The sequence below is a fragment of the Falco peregrinus genome, chromosome Z (genome assembly GCF_023634155.1).
Source record: "Falco peregrinus isolate bFalPer1 chromosome Z, bFalPer1.pri, whole genome shotgun sequence".
NCBI lineage: Eukaryota > Metazoa > Chordata > Aves > Falconiformes > Falconidae > Falco > Falco peregrinus.
Window position 1 is genome coordinate 44,693,687 of NC_073739.1, and position 17,340 is coordinate 44,711,026.

A 17,340-nucleotide genomic window follows, 5' to 3' on the forward strand; every position below is an offset into this window, starting at 1 on the left:
GAGGTGAGTAGCTTGAGGAGTATCAGGGAGTGCGAGACAGAAGTAAGACTACTGGAACTGCACCCTACCTTCCCTGAGACAGGTCCAACAGGATGCATGATACATAGAATTCCCTATCCTCTCTCTGCCTGGCCGAACACAGTGACTTAAGGGATAGGAGGCAACAGTGACAAGTTCCTGCCCAGCACAGCAGGTCCATCTCCTCTGTGATTACTCCACCTTCTCAAGTGCCCTTGCATAACAGGTATGAGGCTCTGTAAGTATAACCAAACAATAACAAGGATGATTGTTTATCTAGTATGGAGGTGTTGCCAAGGTTAAGTCAGCCTGTGCCTTGTGTCAAAACTGCTACCATAAAGAAAAAGGCACAGGTTATTGTTCCCGTCAGAAGGCAGTCTCCTAGGGCAGAAGACCCAATACGCAGATGAGACTCACGCAGAAGCCTGTTGCCTTGCTGGGACCTGGGTTAAATACATGAAGAGAAAGCTTCCTACCCTGGAACAGCCCTCTGATTATTGACTTTTCAGGTAAGCAGCAATGAAGTTGCAAGAAGTCTAAGAGCAATCAAGACAGTCTTCAGGGTCTTGGGACAACTGGTTAAGGGATCAGGAGCCCAAGTAGCCTTCTCCTCTATTCCAGTTCCAAGGAATGGTAAGGAAAGAAACGGGAAGACCCAGCAGATCAATACCAGGAGAATTTTGGGGTTTTTGATCACAGGTTGGTTTACACAACACCAGGCCTGCTGGGAATAGACAGGGTACACCTGTCTGAAATGGAGTAAAAGATCTTTGCACAGGAGTTAGCCAGGCTCACTGAAAAAGCCTTAAACTAGATTTAAATAGGGAAAGGGCTAAAATCAGGCTCACTAGAGATAAGCCTGAGGGCAGCATGCCATTTTTTGACAATGTGCTAGTGAGGTCCTTCAGCCTACTATCTCGGGAGAAGCAGGGAATGGAGATCCACGCAGCTGCAAAGACAAGGGTTATTGATGTTTTACAAACACAGAACTGGAGGAATTAGAACTTCTGTCCCCAAAAGGTAGCAGGATCAACAGCCCAACTAAAGTGCATCTACACCAATGCACACAGAATGAGCCACAAACAGGAGGCACTGGAAGCACTGTGCAGCAGGGAAACTACAACATAGTTGCCATCACAGAAACATGGCAGGATGACTTGCACAACTGAAGTGCTGCAATGGATGGCTACAAACTCTTCAGAAGGGGTAGGCAAGGAAGGAGAGGCAGTGGGTAGCCCAGTACGTTAGGCAGCGTTTTGACTGTCTAGAGCTTAATGATGGTGACAACAGGGTTGGGTGTTTCTGGGTAAGAATCAGAGCAAAGACCAACAAGGCAGGTATCATGGTGGGGATCTGTTATACACCACCCAACAAGGATGAAGAGGAAGACAAAAAACTCTGTAAGCAGCTGGCAGAAGTCTCACAGTCACTAGCCCTTCCTCTCATGGGGGACTTCAGCTTGCCAGATGTCTGCTGGAAATAAAACACAGCAGCAGCAGAGAGGAAACAATCTAGGAGGTTCCTGGACTATGTATAAGGTGGCTCCCTCACCAACTGTGTCAGGAAGTTAACTAAGGAAGGTGCCCCACTGGACCTGCTGTTCGTGAACAGGGGACTGTTCTGGAGGCTGGAGGCCATCTTAGGCACAGTGATCACGAAATCATAAAAAGTTTTCACTTCTCAGGGAAGAAGGGGCTTCAGCAGAACTGCTACCTTTGACTTCAGGACCGTCGACTTGGGCCTGCTTAGGAGCCTCGGACACAGTACTGAAGGTCCAAGTGGTCCAGGAAGGCTGGACATTCTTCAAGAAGGTAAAGGTGCAGGAGCAGGCTGTCCCCGTGTGCCAAAAAACAAGCCCTTGGGGAACAAGACCAGGCCAGCTGAAGGGGGAGCTTTGGCTGGATCTCAGGAAAAAAAATGGAGAGTTTATGACTTTTGGAAGAAGGGACAAGCAGCTCTGGAGGACTACAAAGATGTCATCAGATTATGCAGGGAGAAAATTAGAAGGGCCAAAGCCCAAGTAGAACTTTACCTGGTCACTGCCATAAAAGACAATAAAAAATGCTTCTATAAATACATTAGAAACAAAAGGAGGGCCAAGGAATATCTGCATCATTTATTAGATACAAGGGAAACAGTGACAAGGAATGAGGGAAAGGCCGAGGTACTTAATGATTTCTTCATCTCAATCTTTAATAGTAAGACTCGTTGTTCTCGGGGTACCCAGCCCCGAGCTGGAATACAGGGACAGAGAGAAGAATGCAGCCCCCATAATCCAAGGGGAAATAGGCAGCAACCTCCTACACCGCTTAGACACACCAAAGATACCGAGGTAGCCAACAAAAGTGCCCACTGAGCTCTCATGGGATAGTCTTCACGGGGTAAAAAAACTGGCTGGATGGCCAGGCCCCATGAGTGGTGGCAAGTGGTGGCAAGCGTCATCCAGATGGTGGCTTGTCACAAGTGGTGTTCTCCAGGGGCCATGTTGGGGCCAGTCCTGTTTAATCTTGAGTACCCTCAGTAAATTTGCAGATTACACCAATCTGGGGGGGAGAGCTGATCTGATGGAGGGCAGGCAGGCTCTGCAGAGGGACCTGGGCAGGCTGGACTGATGGGCCGCAGCCAACTGTATGGAGTTCAACAGGGCTCAGTGCCGGGTCCTGTCCTGGGGTCACAGCAGCCCCACACAGCGCTACAGGCTGGGGCAGAGCGGCTGGAAAGGGCCTGGTGGGAAAGGGCCTGGGGGTGCTGGTCCACAGCCGGCTGAGCGTGAGCCAGCAGTGTGCCCAGGGGGCCAAGGCGGCCAGCAGCACCCTGGCTGGTACCAGACACAGTGTGGCCAGCAGGGCCAGGGCAGCGATGGTCCCCCTGTCCTGGGCACTGGTGAGGCCGCACCTCGAACGCTGTGTTCAGGTTTGGGCCCCTCGCTGCAAGAGGGACGCTGAGGTGCTGCAGCGTGGCCAGAGCGGGCAGCGAGGCTGGTGCAGGGTCTGGAGCACAAGTCTGATGGGGAGCGGCTGAGGGAACTGGGGTGGTTTAGCCTGGAGGGAAGGAGACAAGGGGAAACCTTATTGCTCTCTACAGCTGCCTGAAAGGAGGTTGTAGCCAGGTGGATGTTGGTCTCCCCCCACACTCCCTCAAGTAAAAGCAACAGGACAAGAGGAAATGGCCTTAAGTGGTGCCAGAAGAGGTTTAGATCAGTATGAGGAAAATTTTTTTCACTGAAAGGTTTGGCAAGCATTGGTACAGGCTGCCCAGGGAAGTGATTGAGTCACCATCCCTGGAAGTATTTAAGAGGCATGTAGATGTGGCACTTAGTGACATGGTTTAGTGGTGGACTTGGCAGGGCTAGGTTAACAGTCAGACTTGATGCTCTTAAAGGTCTTCTTCAACCCAAATGATTACATGATTCTATGACCAATACAGGCTGGGGGATGAGAGCAGTCCTGCAGAGCAGGACTTGGGGGTACTGGAGGGACATGAGCTGGTGATGTGCACTCACAGCCCAGAAAGCCAACCGTATCCTGGGCTGCATCAAAAGAAGCGCTGCCAGCAGGTCAAGAGAGATCTACCCTGCCCTCATTAGGCCCCACCCACCTCTAGAGCCCTCACCAGGAAAGACATGGACCTGTTGCAACAGGTCCAGAGGAGGGTCACAAAAATGATCAGAAGAATGGAACACCTCTCCTATAAAAAAAAGGCTGAGGGAGTTGGGGTTGTTCAGCCTGAAGAAACCTTACTGCAGCCTTTCAATGTATAAAGGCAGCTTCTAAGAAAGATGGAGCGAGACTTCTTACCAAGGTCTGTTGTGACAGACAAGGGGTAACGGTTTTAAACTAAAAGAGGGCTGATGTAAACCAGATAAGCAAAAAATTTTTTACAATGAGAGTGGTGAAACAGTGGAGCAGGTTGCCTAGAGGGGTGGCAGATGCCCCATCCCTGGAAACGTTCAAGGACAGATCAGACAGGGGTCTGAGCTGCCTGATCTAACTGAAGACGTTCATGTTCGTTGCAGGGGCAATGCATTAGGTGATCATAAAGGTGCCTTCCAACCCAAACTATTCCATGATTTTTACTGAAACCCATATGCTCAGAAAGTCAGTCTGTGGCAGACACATAGACAATTTACTTGTTTACCAGTATTTTAGGCTTTGAAACAAATTCTTATGACAAGAGTAGATAAGGCACTCTAAACAGAGAGTAAGTGGCAGAATTATTCCTACTCAGACTGTAAGTAAAAAAAAAAAAAAAAAAGTTGTCCGTATTCACGTAAGATCATTTGTCCTGGAAAAAAATAAGTTTGCCAATGAATATGTAGAAACAGTGTCATTTTCTCATTTTTAAGTTAACTGAATGACCAAAAGGTTAACTGATAAAAAGAATAGTAACACTAAAAATCAGAGGACCATTAAATCGCATAAGTAAAGAGTTTACTGTTTTGTATTTTAAGGTAAAAAATGTATAGACATTTTCCATGTAACAGTTTAAAGCATCAACAGTGGTTTTGTACCAGGCAAGGAGTAATTTCTAACAAATCTTTGGGGTGAAAGAATCTACTAAGAAGAGTTTAGTAATTTCTGCCTTGACTGGAAAGCAATTTAAAATAAATACCTAATACAAACTGCAAGGGGAACTTGTACTTAACACATACCACAAAATACAAATTAAGAAACTGGAAATCACATAAAAGCTAAACCATCATTTTCAGTAAGTTACTTCACTAGGTAAATGAATACCTTAAGACTACCAAGATCCAGAAGGAGTAAATTTGATGTATGGTCATAGAATCCCTTTTGTGGAACAATGATGTATGAAGCCATGAGGTTAATTTTGAGGTCAAGAACTTTCTGGGTTTCAATAACGTACAACAAACCTGAAAAATAATACATTTAATAAATATAAACAAAGTAATCCATACAGAAGTTATGGAATTAAAAGAAGGTATAAAAAGAAATTCAAGTCTAACTTTAAATTATTTAAATGAGCTGTGAATGCTAGATGACTAAGTTTAATTGCAGTTACAGGTGCTCTTCAGATTTCTGAACCAGTCATTACAGGCAGTCTTTAAAGAAGCACCAAGTAGATGAAATGATGACAGAAAAAATGCTAACAGACAAGTAGAGACAGCAACATGACACATGCAAATCCAAACAAGTTTCATACTGAGCAGAAATGAAATGAGAAGAACTGGAATGCGTCCCACAACTTGGCAACTGCTGAGTTAACTCATTGTGCTCTGTAGATTCAGAAATCAAGTTGTCCTGGAAGTTCTTATGGGGAGTATTCAACTGCACCGGCCAAACTGCTTGTGTTGTTACTACTGAGATACTGAAGTTTACACTAATTCTGCTGTCAAGCATCTCCATCTTCAGGTGCTGAAGATCAGCAAATATAAGGTCTTTCAAAAATGCTGTTTAGAAATCATGCAATTAGGTGGGAAAGTCAGACTGTCAGAACATTTGAGATCAAATTCTGGGGTTTTTTTGCTTATCTGAAGAGGAAAGAATAGCTTGCTTTGGGTTAGCACTGAACACTCCCTTAGGATACTACCACAATCCATTTAATATTTACCAGGTCCAACAAGCTGATGATCACAGAAGTAGAGATAGTGAGTTACAAAGATGAAAACATGACACTGCAACACACTCAACGTTGCTAAGAAAGCAATTAAAACCATTCCAACATTTACTAAAGCTTGCCCTGCCACAGGAGAGCTAGATTAGTCAATGAAGAACTGGATGGCAATCACACTTCAGGATTTGCAAGATAAAATTACTTGGATTAATAAACATATTAACATTTTTTCAGTTCCCAATACCTAACTGTATTTGAGTGATGTAAAAAATTCAAGAAACTACTTTTATTTCCCCTTCATTTGGGAAGGGAACACAGCTGAGTCCATAAAGTAAACTCTGGGAAACTAAGCTTTTGTCTTGTCTTCTAGTGGTGCTGAAAATCATAAATATTTTGGTGTAGCAAGTTCCTTCCCTTCTGCAGTTCACAGTTTCCCAATGTTGTCCAGCTACCTTCTGCTGCTTGAAAGAAAAGGTTAAGAATTCTTCCCCAAGGACTTCAAGTCTAAATGAATTATTTTGATATGTTTTGGGGTTTTTTTATTCTACCTCTGAGACTGCCATAGTCCCCTGCAAACACAATATTCTGCAGATCAAATCTTTCCCTGGTAATTCTCTAAGTCTCAGCCAAGATTTTACAAGCAATGCACGGCATTTTTATTTTTTTTTTAGAAATTTTCACCAAGCTTCTCATTTGCAAGTTGAACAAGCCTTTAGATTACTATGGCCAAATCAGCACTCTTGTGATGGTAAGAGTCATTGGATATACCTCTAAAGTAATGCTATGCTTAAATTATAGTAGATACATAGCATAATCTCATATTTCTGGGGAAAAAAAAAATCCATCATGATCAGAACCAGAGTATTCAGTGGTAGTAAGCAGAGAGCCAAGCATACCAAATCTAAGCAAATTTTTGTCCAATTAATCTCAGGAATGAACTGTGGTATCCATACATTTAGTAGTGCTGGAGAGGTTTCTGATAGAAAAGACATGCAAGTTGATCCACCTAACTTTTACTGGTTCATCTGACATTATTCGTTAATTTAACAGTTCAGTCAAAGAACTAATGAATAGAAATATAACTGATGCCTGATTTCATTCCTGATATTAGCTTACCAAAAGCAATCTATTAACTACCTATTATGCTTGAGTCTTCTCTAACTGCTTTCACTTATTACTACTGAGTACTCACATTTTTTTGAGTGTACAATATTAATTGGTTCCAAATTTAAATGTTAAAAAAAAAATCATTCATTTTTCCTTCCAAAAAGGATTTCTATGTGAAATCTCCCCTTAGTATCCTCTCCCATCCACAGTCAGAGACAGGACACTGCGTTGGACATGCCTCTGATCTAAAAACCCTCAGATATCCTTACTGGAACAAGTTAATTCCACAAATCCTAGTTTTAAAAGTATTGACCATTTTAATTAATGTGTCAAAATATAAGATCTCTAGAGATAAAAAGCTAAGATAAAATGAAAAATAGAGAAATGGCTTTTATTCTGAGTAACTGGAAGATAGATAAATACAGTTGATATGACTGGATCTGAGTCATTCCAAATCAAAATCAACATTTATCAAGGAATAAAGTGGAAAGCACCTAAAAAAAGGCAGCTAGAGTCCTGAAAAGTAACAACTCCAGCAAGGATGTAGGGGTTTCATTAGAGGACCACTATCAGTTTTTAAAGACTATGAAACAATTGGGGCCATTTAGATATTTAATGATGAAAGTAACACGCTGTTTTTAACTCTGCATGAAGTACAAGAAAATAAATATGGAAATACTACCTCAGGGTGCAGAGCATATTTTACAAAGGAAGCTGAAGTTAAAAAAGATAGAGACAAAACTATCCAATACCTAGAACAAATGCTCTGTAATGAGATTGAAGAATTCAGCTTATTTAGGTGTTGCATTAGAAAGCTATGAGTGATCCATGCATCTCAATACGGAAAGATTGTATTTTCATACTCCTGGAATCTAAAAATTTGTCTGAGTGTGCAGCTAGAAGAGAATGCGGCACTTACCCGTTGATGTTTTTTCACGAAACTCTTCAAGCTTCATCAGAGTTGCTGATGTTAATTGCTCTAAATGTACATCTTTTGGAGGCCTGAAGAAATCCACTAAGCTATTTATTGTCATCTGTTCAAACGAAGCAAAAATAATACATGGAAAATTTACTATTAAGTAAGATATTTCAAGATTTATACCTTATCCAAGTATTCACTTACTGCATCATATACTATTTCCAATGGCTGTGATTCTATTCTAAGCCTCTGATCTGCCTTCTCATCCAAAGGATTAGTCTCAAACATTATACTTAAGAGTGAGGTACTGTTGTCTGAATAGACAGTTCGAGAAGAGAGGAGACAGGGTGTACACTTTTCTCGGGACATGCCTGTAACTTCAAGTGAGGCAATTTTTGTTTCAAATCTGTAAAGAAAGGTAAACAGCATATTCAGATGAAATACCCACCTGGGTAGGTACAATTAGATGGTAAACACATAAGGAATGAGCCAAAATACAAACAAAAACCCAACAACAACGACGTATCTTCACACTACCTTAAACATAAATAGCTTAGCCTAGGGATATATCACACATATCCATGCGTTAACTGCATTTCTTTTCATTATCATTGGTGTTTATTAGCCACCCTTGAGTAAATAAGAAAGGGGGTCCCAGTTGTTCACTTCATACACTTTTCATGAGGATAGATGCCAGGACAGGGAAGTGACATGCAAATAAGAATTCTCTAGTATGAGCTCAGGAATTAGATGGCACAGCTTACACTGAGGAACAGAGAGGGAAGGGTTCCACTGCAGAGAAATAAAAGATACACCACAGAAGCACAAGATTTCTAGCCTCATTACCCCAAGGAAACATTTTTGAGGTGTAGATTTATTTTTTTCAGTACCCTGTGCACCTCTTAACAGCTTTCATCTGAAGATCTTTATCTCCCAACACTCAAAGGGAAGTGTTTCACTATTAATTTTTTTTAAATTAAAACAAACAAACACCACACACTTTCTTCACTTTTCCTCAGTACGACAGCATTATTAGGGCCATTCAGATCCACAGGGTAACAAACAGGCTGCAAGCAAAACTTAAGAAAAAATTATGCATAGAACTCAGCAAGGTCAATTGTACCTTAATGTCATACATAGATTCTACTAATATGTCTCAAATTAGAGGGGGCAAGGTTTGAAACAGGAAGGCTGCCCTCCCCCAGAACTTCTAAGCCATTACATGTAAAACAAAAACAAAGGATTTCATATTGCTGCTTTTCCTCATGTACTGTGAGAGCGTAAAACCAAGCCAAAATCACCAGTTACAGCTTTCTTCTGCAAATCTAAAAGCTCAACAGAAAACTAGAATTCTTCAGTCATGTTAAATGCCTAAATAACCACACCAGTGGTTATGAGATCAATTCGGTCAGATTAAGTTTCAAAGGGAGTAACAGTTGCTTCTCAAAGCAAGAAATGAGTTAGAAACTGGATTGCTTGTACATAATGATAAACTGAAACAACAAAAAAGGAGAAAATAGGTATTGGCACAAAAAATTCTGAAGATGGAATTTTATAATGGAAACAGTATCCATTGACTTTGTCAATCAGCTGCAGAATGATTATGCTTCCAAACTGCACAAAAAATGACAGTAAAGAACAGAAGTCAAAATCATGACAGAGCCTTAAAGGGACTATTAAACATCATCAACATTTTAAGGAGCAAAGAACAGTTTGATAGAGAAAGTTCACCTTATTGCCTGGGCACCTGGTCGTTGAGTAAATACTGTACTCAAGCCACTTAATGCAAATTCTACCAGCTCAGGAGTTTGCTTGTTTTCTCTTATTGATATAGACATGCTTAACAACTTCACAGAGAACTTCATGGCTTCATACTAGATATGCAGGAAAAACAACAGTGTATTATAAAATATGTTAATACAAAGAGATGAAAACCACACATAGCAGTTTGATATTGTTTTTTCAGTGCTAAGTAGCTTATACCCATAGCTGCTGTAAAAGTCATTCCCAAATAGTTATATGGAAAGGCAGGGTTAGAGTAATGCTTACAAACGTACGTCTGATGTCTCCACACCACATTTTGAGATAAAGGCCCTCTGATGTATTGTTGCAAGACAGTTCACTGCACCATGCATCCTATCTCACGTAAAGTTGATGTACCAGGCTATTTCTGAGGGTTCAGAAAAGCTGTTCTTCCCCATTACAGTCCTTCAATCACCCCTTTCCTTACCTACCCTACCTCATCTATCACTTCCAGTAAATCACTTTGTGAACTTTCTTTAAAAAAGCTACAACTTTGTATGAGAATATATGAAGCATTTTGTAACTTAAACAACAATACACTACTTACATGATTTTATTGTACCTTGAGAGCAAAATTTCATTCTGAACTTTTTCAGAATATCCAAGGTTTTATAACCATGCTCCTAAAACTACATCTAAGGATGCTGTTTTTCACAAAGCCAGCATGCAGGAACTTAATTACAAAGCATCAGAATAGTATTCAAGTACAAAGACAGAGCTTCAAGCAATTTTAAAAACCATTTCCTATCATCTTTATGTTTTTATTAGTAGATAAAGCTACCGATTGTTCATTATCGTAGTCAGTTACAACTTACTGATTTTGGAAGGGTTGGATCCACAGCTGTTTCACTATATCCAATTGCTGCATAAAGTTTAGCCTTCTCTTCACGTGTCATTAGCTCCTCAAGACCTGTCACATTGAAAGAAGTTAAACTCAATATAGGTATCAAAAATGTAAACACCTGTTATATGCTTTCCAGTGCTTGGTAGCTCTATAACATACAGTAGATACTGGCAACATTGTCCTGAACTCCTAAAAGCAAAAACCCTGAGGTTTAAAGCAAAGTCCCGAGTCTCCTAAAGCATGCCTTAAAAAGCAGTTATACTTTTATTCTGATGTACTGTATTTCCTAGCTTGCTAACAATAGAAGCAGTCTTTTGAGTTACTTTCCATGTTCCACAGCCTTTATTAGGTGCCTGTACTTCAGTGAATCAAACTCTAATACACTGCATGAAAGAGACAAATTATAAAGGGAATGGAAGTAAAATTGTTTACATTCCATTAACTGCTACTGTTTTCCAGCACTTTCTTCAAATCCCTACACACAGTACACTATGTACATAAACACAGGAACTGTGGCAGGAGAAGGCACAAATTAAAGACAGTTCAGAAAGACCTACAGAAGGAATTGTAAGGTACCTCCGTAACATGCAACAAACAACTTATTCAGGGAAAAAAGCCTAAGAGAAAATGTAAACGTCAATAATTTGATAGCCCAAATATTGAACAAGTCCCAAGTTCCATTGATAGGGACCTATTTTTCTAGTAAGTCATTCTTAATAATAGAAAAAATACCAATAAAAGAACATACTTGAACCCTTTACTTCCTGTTTTTGTTCATCCTTTTTTTCACCTGACCAACTCCATATCCAACTGAACCAGCCGCCAGAATTTTCATCATCTTGTTTTACACCTGGTCTGTAGATTTTTAATCCAGCCTTAGTTGCCTGAAATTTAAAAAATACTCCAAGAAGTCATTTTCTTCATGCATCTTTCTTCATTTTCTTAAGAAAAAATGCAAACCCAAAACACTAGTCAACCACTGAAAAGGCAATATGGTATTTTTTAGTTTTTCTTCTAATAATTTTTTCAAGTACACAGTGCGTAAGACCAAATCCCAACCACCTTTATGAACAAAAGGGCCAAGTAAAAGGTAGCTGATTTTAAATCAATGTTTCTTACATAGCAGATTTTCTCTATAGCTCTTATCACAAAAAAAAAAAAAATCCATAATATTACATAGTACTCTGCATTACAACAATGCACTTCTAAAGAATCATTAAACATACACATGTAAGCAATTAAATAGCCAGCACAGGCCAAATTTTAAGTGATCCCTGTATTTTTCATTTCAAAATAGATGTCCAAAGCAATAATACAAAAATCATTGCTCTTTAATAGAATATTCACACTAAGGAATATAGAAAGCTATTCCTGGATCTAATACATATAAGCTAGAACTGTACAAAAGCCCTTCCTTTTCCCACATTCATTATTTCAATGACTACGGGATGTCCTGCCTGATGCCAGTGATGATTCCAGTACTGCATAACCACAGAAAATGCAAGGTACATCCAGACTTGACCACTGAAAGTCTGGCATAAGGAACGGCAAACAAACATCACGTGATCTGAGAGACAGAGGAGTGCTAATTATTTCTCTTTGTGACTACTGTGATCTGAAAAAAGATAGAAATGCAGATAAGTCCTGAATTTAGAGATGCTGCAGTGAATTTGATACCCAAAGTAAGTGAGACTGGGCTTCCTTCTCAGCATTCAAAAAACCCAAGACCTCTCTGCAACACAACTGGGGAAAACAGCTGCCTATAAATCAGAACTTTCTATCCACCTACAGGCCAATGAAAGGCAGGACAAAAACAAAGGCTTCTGAACTGATACTATGAATTCACCCAGGAGAAATTATGCAAATGTAAGCTAACCGACACAAGGCCTCAAAAAGTTTGAACAAAGGCTTCCAAAGTCCTCTTACAAAGGACACCAAGTCATCAAGTATGTGTTAGAGAGAAAATGGTCCAAGGCAAGAATGGACAGAGCCTTAGAAAAAAAGTCTGTTAAACCTCTGAAATCAGAGGTTTCTAGGACACCAAGGAGTTGTTGAAGGACAACTGCCATGGAGATAAAAAAGTGATGCTTAAAGCTGTGATTCTCAACATCTTAGGCAGCAGCTGGCACCAGAATCCAAGGTAAGAAAGGCTACAGACAGAAGGGAGGTGATCTGCACTTCTGCACAGATGAAGAAAACATTTATGCAGTATGGGTACTAAAGAAATTTCCTGAAGAAATCCTGCTGAGCTTCTCCTGTCCTTCATTTACAATAGTTTAATACTGAATACAGTCATAGTCTGTGGAAAGATTACTCAGCAAGGTAAACTGCTTTGACTAGAAGTGAGAATCAAGAGCATCATCCTGTACTCCAGTTTCAGTTAATCATCTATGAAGTCTTCTCTAGAAGGAGAGCACAAAATTTCTCAAGCTGTCTGATACAGAGACTTGATGCATGGTTCACTGAGGCTTGTATTTGGTACTTAGGGCACTAGTGATAAAGAAGAAAAAGTGGCCTGAGGTTTTGAATATAAAGTTCTTGCTACAAAGTTCCCACAAAATCAGATTGTACTGTTTTCACAAATGTTGAGTGCTGGGGCGCTTGATTTCAAAGTCTATCTAAAGAAAAGCAAGCCCCTGAAATGCAACTCTAAGGTATTTTTTAAAAAAACAAAACACCTTAACAAACAGTAGGATCCTTTATCTGGTTTTACTCAGCCCACATCTAAAGGGTGCTACTTTAAATTCCTAGGAGACTTAAGCATAACTGTCAAGACACTAAGCTAGCAGCAGATTTTGCCTCTTAGAAGTCCTTTGAGACCAATTTCAGAGATATGACCTGATAACAATAAGACAGATAAGTTGTGACAGATAGATGGAGGTACAACACAGTTTAGCATCATAGCGACCTGATTTTCAATACTTGGAAATAAATTCAGAGTTAGCTAGGTGATCTTCCAAGATGCTTTTCTAACACTTCAAATACAAGGCTTAAAGCCCAAACAAATTAAAATTCATTTGCTTGCAACCTAATTCTAAGCACTACAGAAATTTATCTTAAAACTCAGGACCAGAAAGTGGTCAGGAATGCAGTATGACATAAACTTTTGTAAGCAGCATGATCACACTGGAGAAAAGAAGAGTAAGACTAGACAGGAAATCAGGAAATTCCCTGGGATCTTTGTCACTTTGCAAAAAGGAGGAGGAGGAAGAAGATAAACCCAGAAGAAACTATATGCTACAAGACAAAAACATGCCAAAATTAAATGAGAACTAAAACAAAACAAAACAAAAAAAACTCTCATGAAAAGCACTCCAACCTAGCCAAACAACTGAGAGGGAAGGACATGAATGTGTCTCCTGGTTATGTAGAGGTCTGAATAATGATCATACAAGCATCCAAATGTGAGCGCACATACAGATAACTAGAGGGAAAAATCCCATTTATGGATTCCTGTTCAGAATTTTGGTTTCAAAGCACCCTATCTGTCACTGCAGTGACTGCATTACTACCATACTTAATATACTCCACACAAAAAAAAAATTCAAGCACTGCCATAAAAAATTATTAATGTTCGTTAATTATCAATACAGTATTTCAGATTCTTAGCTTCTCATTCTGCTTACTTTTAGTCACATTGATTATTAATGGAGAAAGACCCCAGATTTCAGAAAATCTATACAGATTTCACTTCAGTCTCCTGGACTGATGGTCAGACACTGCACTGAAAACTAAGCAGTACACTAACCTAGGAAAAACAAGGTTAACAAATTAAGTGGAACTACTACATTACCTTGCCTAATTGTGATCATCTACTTATATTTACTCTGCTTTTGCTGTATTCCAAATGACACTTGTGAATAGTAACAGGTCAGCATACTACATATACAGGTGTTCAACCTACATAACAGGGTATCAGGAAAGAAAGGAAAAAATAGTCTAGGCTGCTGGGGGGCAGGGAGGAGGCTTGAAGCTTTGGGTATAATTGCTTCCAACTTGATTACCCCATTATCCTTTGATCATATTTTCCACAATAGATCTTTCTCACCAAAAGTGGAAAGAAATTTATCCCAGATCAGTTATTCTGAAGAAGCAGTATATGAAGCTATTTAATATTTGCTTAATTAAAGGCTGAAACTAACAATGCCTTATAAGAACAAACATGAAATACCAGGAAAACAGAAAGACTGTGTGATGCACAATTCAATCACTATAATTCAAATGCATCTGCCTAAAATCTCCACAACCTTATGTTACAGTTATTCAAGTCACTTAAATGATGAAATTTTACCTCAACTTCTGCTTGTTGCCTTGCTAGAGTGATGTTAAAAATATCCAAGGCCTTTTCAAATTCCTAGAAAGGAGATGAGAAATTATTTTTTGACAATTTCTTTTGATTAGATTTCACAGCTCAGTTTTACAGGGAATCACAGTAAACAACTCTTTCATTGCAACCCAAGTTAATTTGCTCAAGCTGAAAACTTAAAATAAACGTGGAAAAGAAAAAGCACACCAGTAAGTTCTTCACTGCAGTTACTAATTAAAAAAAATTATCTAGTCTCTTTGTTAATAATACTCACAGAGAAAGATACTAATGAAGTTGCAAGTCTGGCCATTATCAATTATTTTAAACTCAGTACTGACTTAGGAACATGTAAACATTTTTTAAGCAAATATCAAAATGAACAATATTTAAGCCTTCAAACAGAAAATGGCTAACCTCCAACAACTTTAAGATTTCTTCATTAGGTTTTTTTGATGTTATCTTTGTTTTATACATCTCTTTATAGTTCTTCACTTGTTTCCTATGGTACCGAATATGTTCCCATGACCACACTCGGAGCTTAGGTTGAACATTTACCTCAAGAATGCCATAAATAACATACTTCCACCTAAAAACAAAGACAAATTAAGTATAGCTTACATCTCATTTGGTATATTGAAAAGACAACTACAGCTATGCAGACTCCCACTAAATACAACTTCAGGTTGTGAAAAAATTAGATTCCTTGTCTAATATTACACTTCTGATCAGTAGAGGAACATAAGGATTTTAATTTTTTTGCATACAAGGTTGACATGTTGCTACTACTTAAAACTAGAAAGTAATTTTGTACAGAAAGTGCCCACAAATATATGGATACATATGTGTGAATAATAAAACACATTCATAAGAAATCAAATCTGCTATCTGTATTGAAAAGGTTTGCCCATTTTTTTATAATAGCTATGTTCCTGTAATAGTATCTAATATAATGGGGCAGCCTTCACTAAAACAGAGTTAGCATATTAAAATAGTATCAGACAAGTTTCTGATAATGGTCTTCAAGACAGCAAAATGCAGGCTTTCAAATATTATGTCCTCACCTCCGGTTTGAGGTCCCTACTAATGGGGGGTTTTAAGCTTAAAAAATTAAAAACTCCTAGATTAAGGGAAAAAAATAAAAAAAGACTGTTTCAGAAGAAAGTTAGTTCTAACCTCCTTAAGTAAGAAACAATCCTTCAGTAATTATTTCAAATTAATAACTAACAAATTATTTTCCAAGTCTGAGGTGGCCTACCATGTCTTTGCATTGTTATGCAATGGAACATCAGGTCTGTACTTCCTATATGGCAGATTTCGAGTCATCATATCAATAGACTCAAGAAGCTCCATAACACTGAAGTACTAAAAAAAAAAAAATAAAAATAAATCAAACCGAGCATTATTGTCCAATAACAATGTGAATCAAGCTCCTCTTCAAAAAGAAATTTATAAAGAAAAACAAAATGAAGAAGTTAATTGATCCTGTAAGTTTATTATAAAATTTCAGTCTGCTTTTCTTATTATTCTTGCAAACTCACTCTTTTACCACATTACATATAACTTTATAAAAAAAGTTTATACCTGTGGCTTATTGAATTCAACAGTTATATCCTGTAAATTTACATCTAAGTCCATTTTCGGTGATGAAAAGTCCACATCAGATCGAGGATTCATAAGGAGTTTGGCTCTAGCTGAAATTGGGCGGAATACTAAAAAACAGGAAATTATACAAGAAGTGCAATTAAATAATTTAAGACTGCCATAAATTATACATAATATTTTATCAGCTCTTGTTATCCAGATGGTTCATTTTAAAATGTTAGAATTCAAAACACAAAGACTTCATCAACATAGCTTAAAATATAATCTAATCTCTACTCCATTTCCAGTTTTATCCTGGCAGCATTTGTGGAACAAATATTTCTGGAACCTTTTCACAAATTTTTCTGTATGCAGTATTACATGTCAGGTGTTTTAAAGAATCACAGAATCGTTTGGGTTGGAAGGGACCTTAAAGATCATCTAGTTCCAGCCACCCTGCCACGAGCAGGGACACCTTCCATTAGACCAGGTTGTTCAAATCCCCATCCAACCTGGCCTTGAGCACTTCCACGGATGGGGCATCCAACTTCTCTGGGCGACCTGTGCCAGTGCCCCACCACCCTCACAGTAAAGGATTTCTTCCTTATATCTAATTTAAATCTATCTGCTTTAGGATTATTTTTTTTTTTGGCTAGGACAAGTCAGTTTCAAACATAGCGCTTATTTCACTATAATTCTTATTCCATAAGAATTTTTTTGTTTAATGTTACTGACGTTTTACACTGTTTGATGAATTATACTCACAACAGTGGAGAAAACCAAACATTCCACATTTCTAAATCCAAGCCCAAGTAAGCATGGAAAAAATAATATGGATCCTACATAAAGCAAAGCACATCACAAGAAAAATATTCAGAGCAGAAATGTTTTAACAGTTCCACAACTTGGCAATACCAGGCATTCAATGCCATGTTTTTCCTTCTGTTTCAGCAGTTGATCCAACAATAAGAATTTGTGTATATTGTATTTCATCATATAAAATTCCTTTGATTTCAACAGCCATACTGATAGACTATCTACATACCAAATATTCTAAATTCACCAAAAGGTTCATATAAAGGGGAAACGGGTATTTTTGCAAGATGAAACCATGCTTACATCAATTTACCTTCATTTCATTTTAAGCCCTGTATTTCTTCTGAACCTTATTTTACTTTTATCTACACA

General features: G+C 38.7%; 1 protein-coding gene across 3 annotated transcripts in view; it reads right to left on the reverse strand.

Annotated features, from left to right (window-relative positions):
• Positions 1-17,340, reverse strand: part of VPS13A (vacuolar protein sorting 13 homolog A) — a 112,503-nt gene that overhangs the window by 81,412 nt on the left and 13,751 nt on the right. For all 3 annotated transcript variants that reach the window (XM_055790454.1, XM_055790456.1, XM_055790455.1), the window contains exons 11-20: positions 16,153-16,280; positions 15,827-15,933; positions 14,986-15,157; positions 14,557-14,619; positions 11,014-11,149; positions 10,237-10,331; positions 9,350-9,492; positions 7,823-8,024; positions 7,619-7,733; positions 4,755-4,891 (exon numbers count right to left, since the gene is read on the reverse strand). In XM_055790454.1, the coding sequence (XP_055646429.1) occupies positions 4,755-4,891; positions 7,619-7,733; positions 7,823-8,024; positions 9,350-9,492; positions 10,237-10,331; positions 11,014-11,149; positions 14,557-14,619; positions 14,986-15,157; positions 15,827-15,933; positions 16,153-16,280 (1,298 nt within the window). The remainder of the gene's footprint in view (positions 1-4,754; positions 4,892-7,618; positions 7,734-7,822; positions 8,025-9,349; positions 9,493-10,236; positions 10,332-11,013; positions 11,150-14,556; positions 14,620-14,985; positions 15,158-15,826; positions 15,934-16,152; positions 16,281-17,340) is intronic.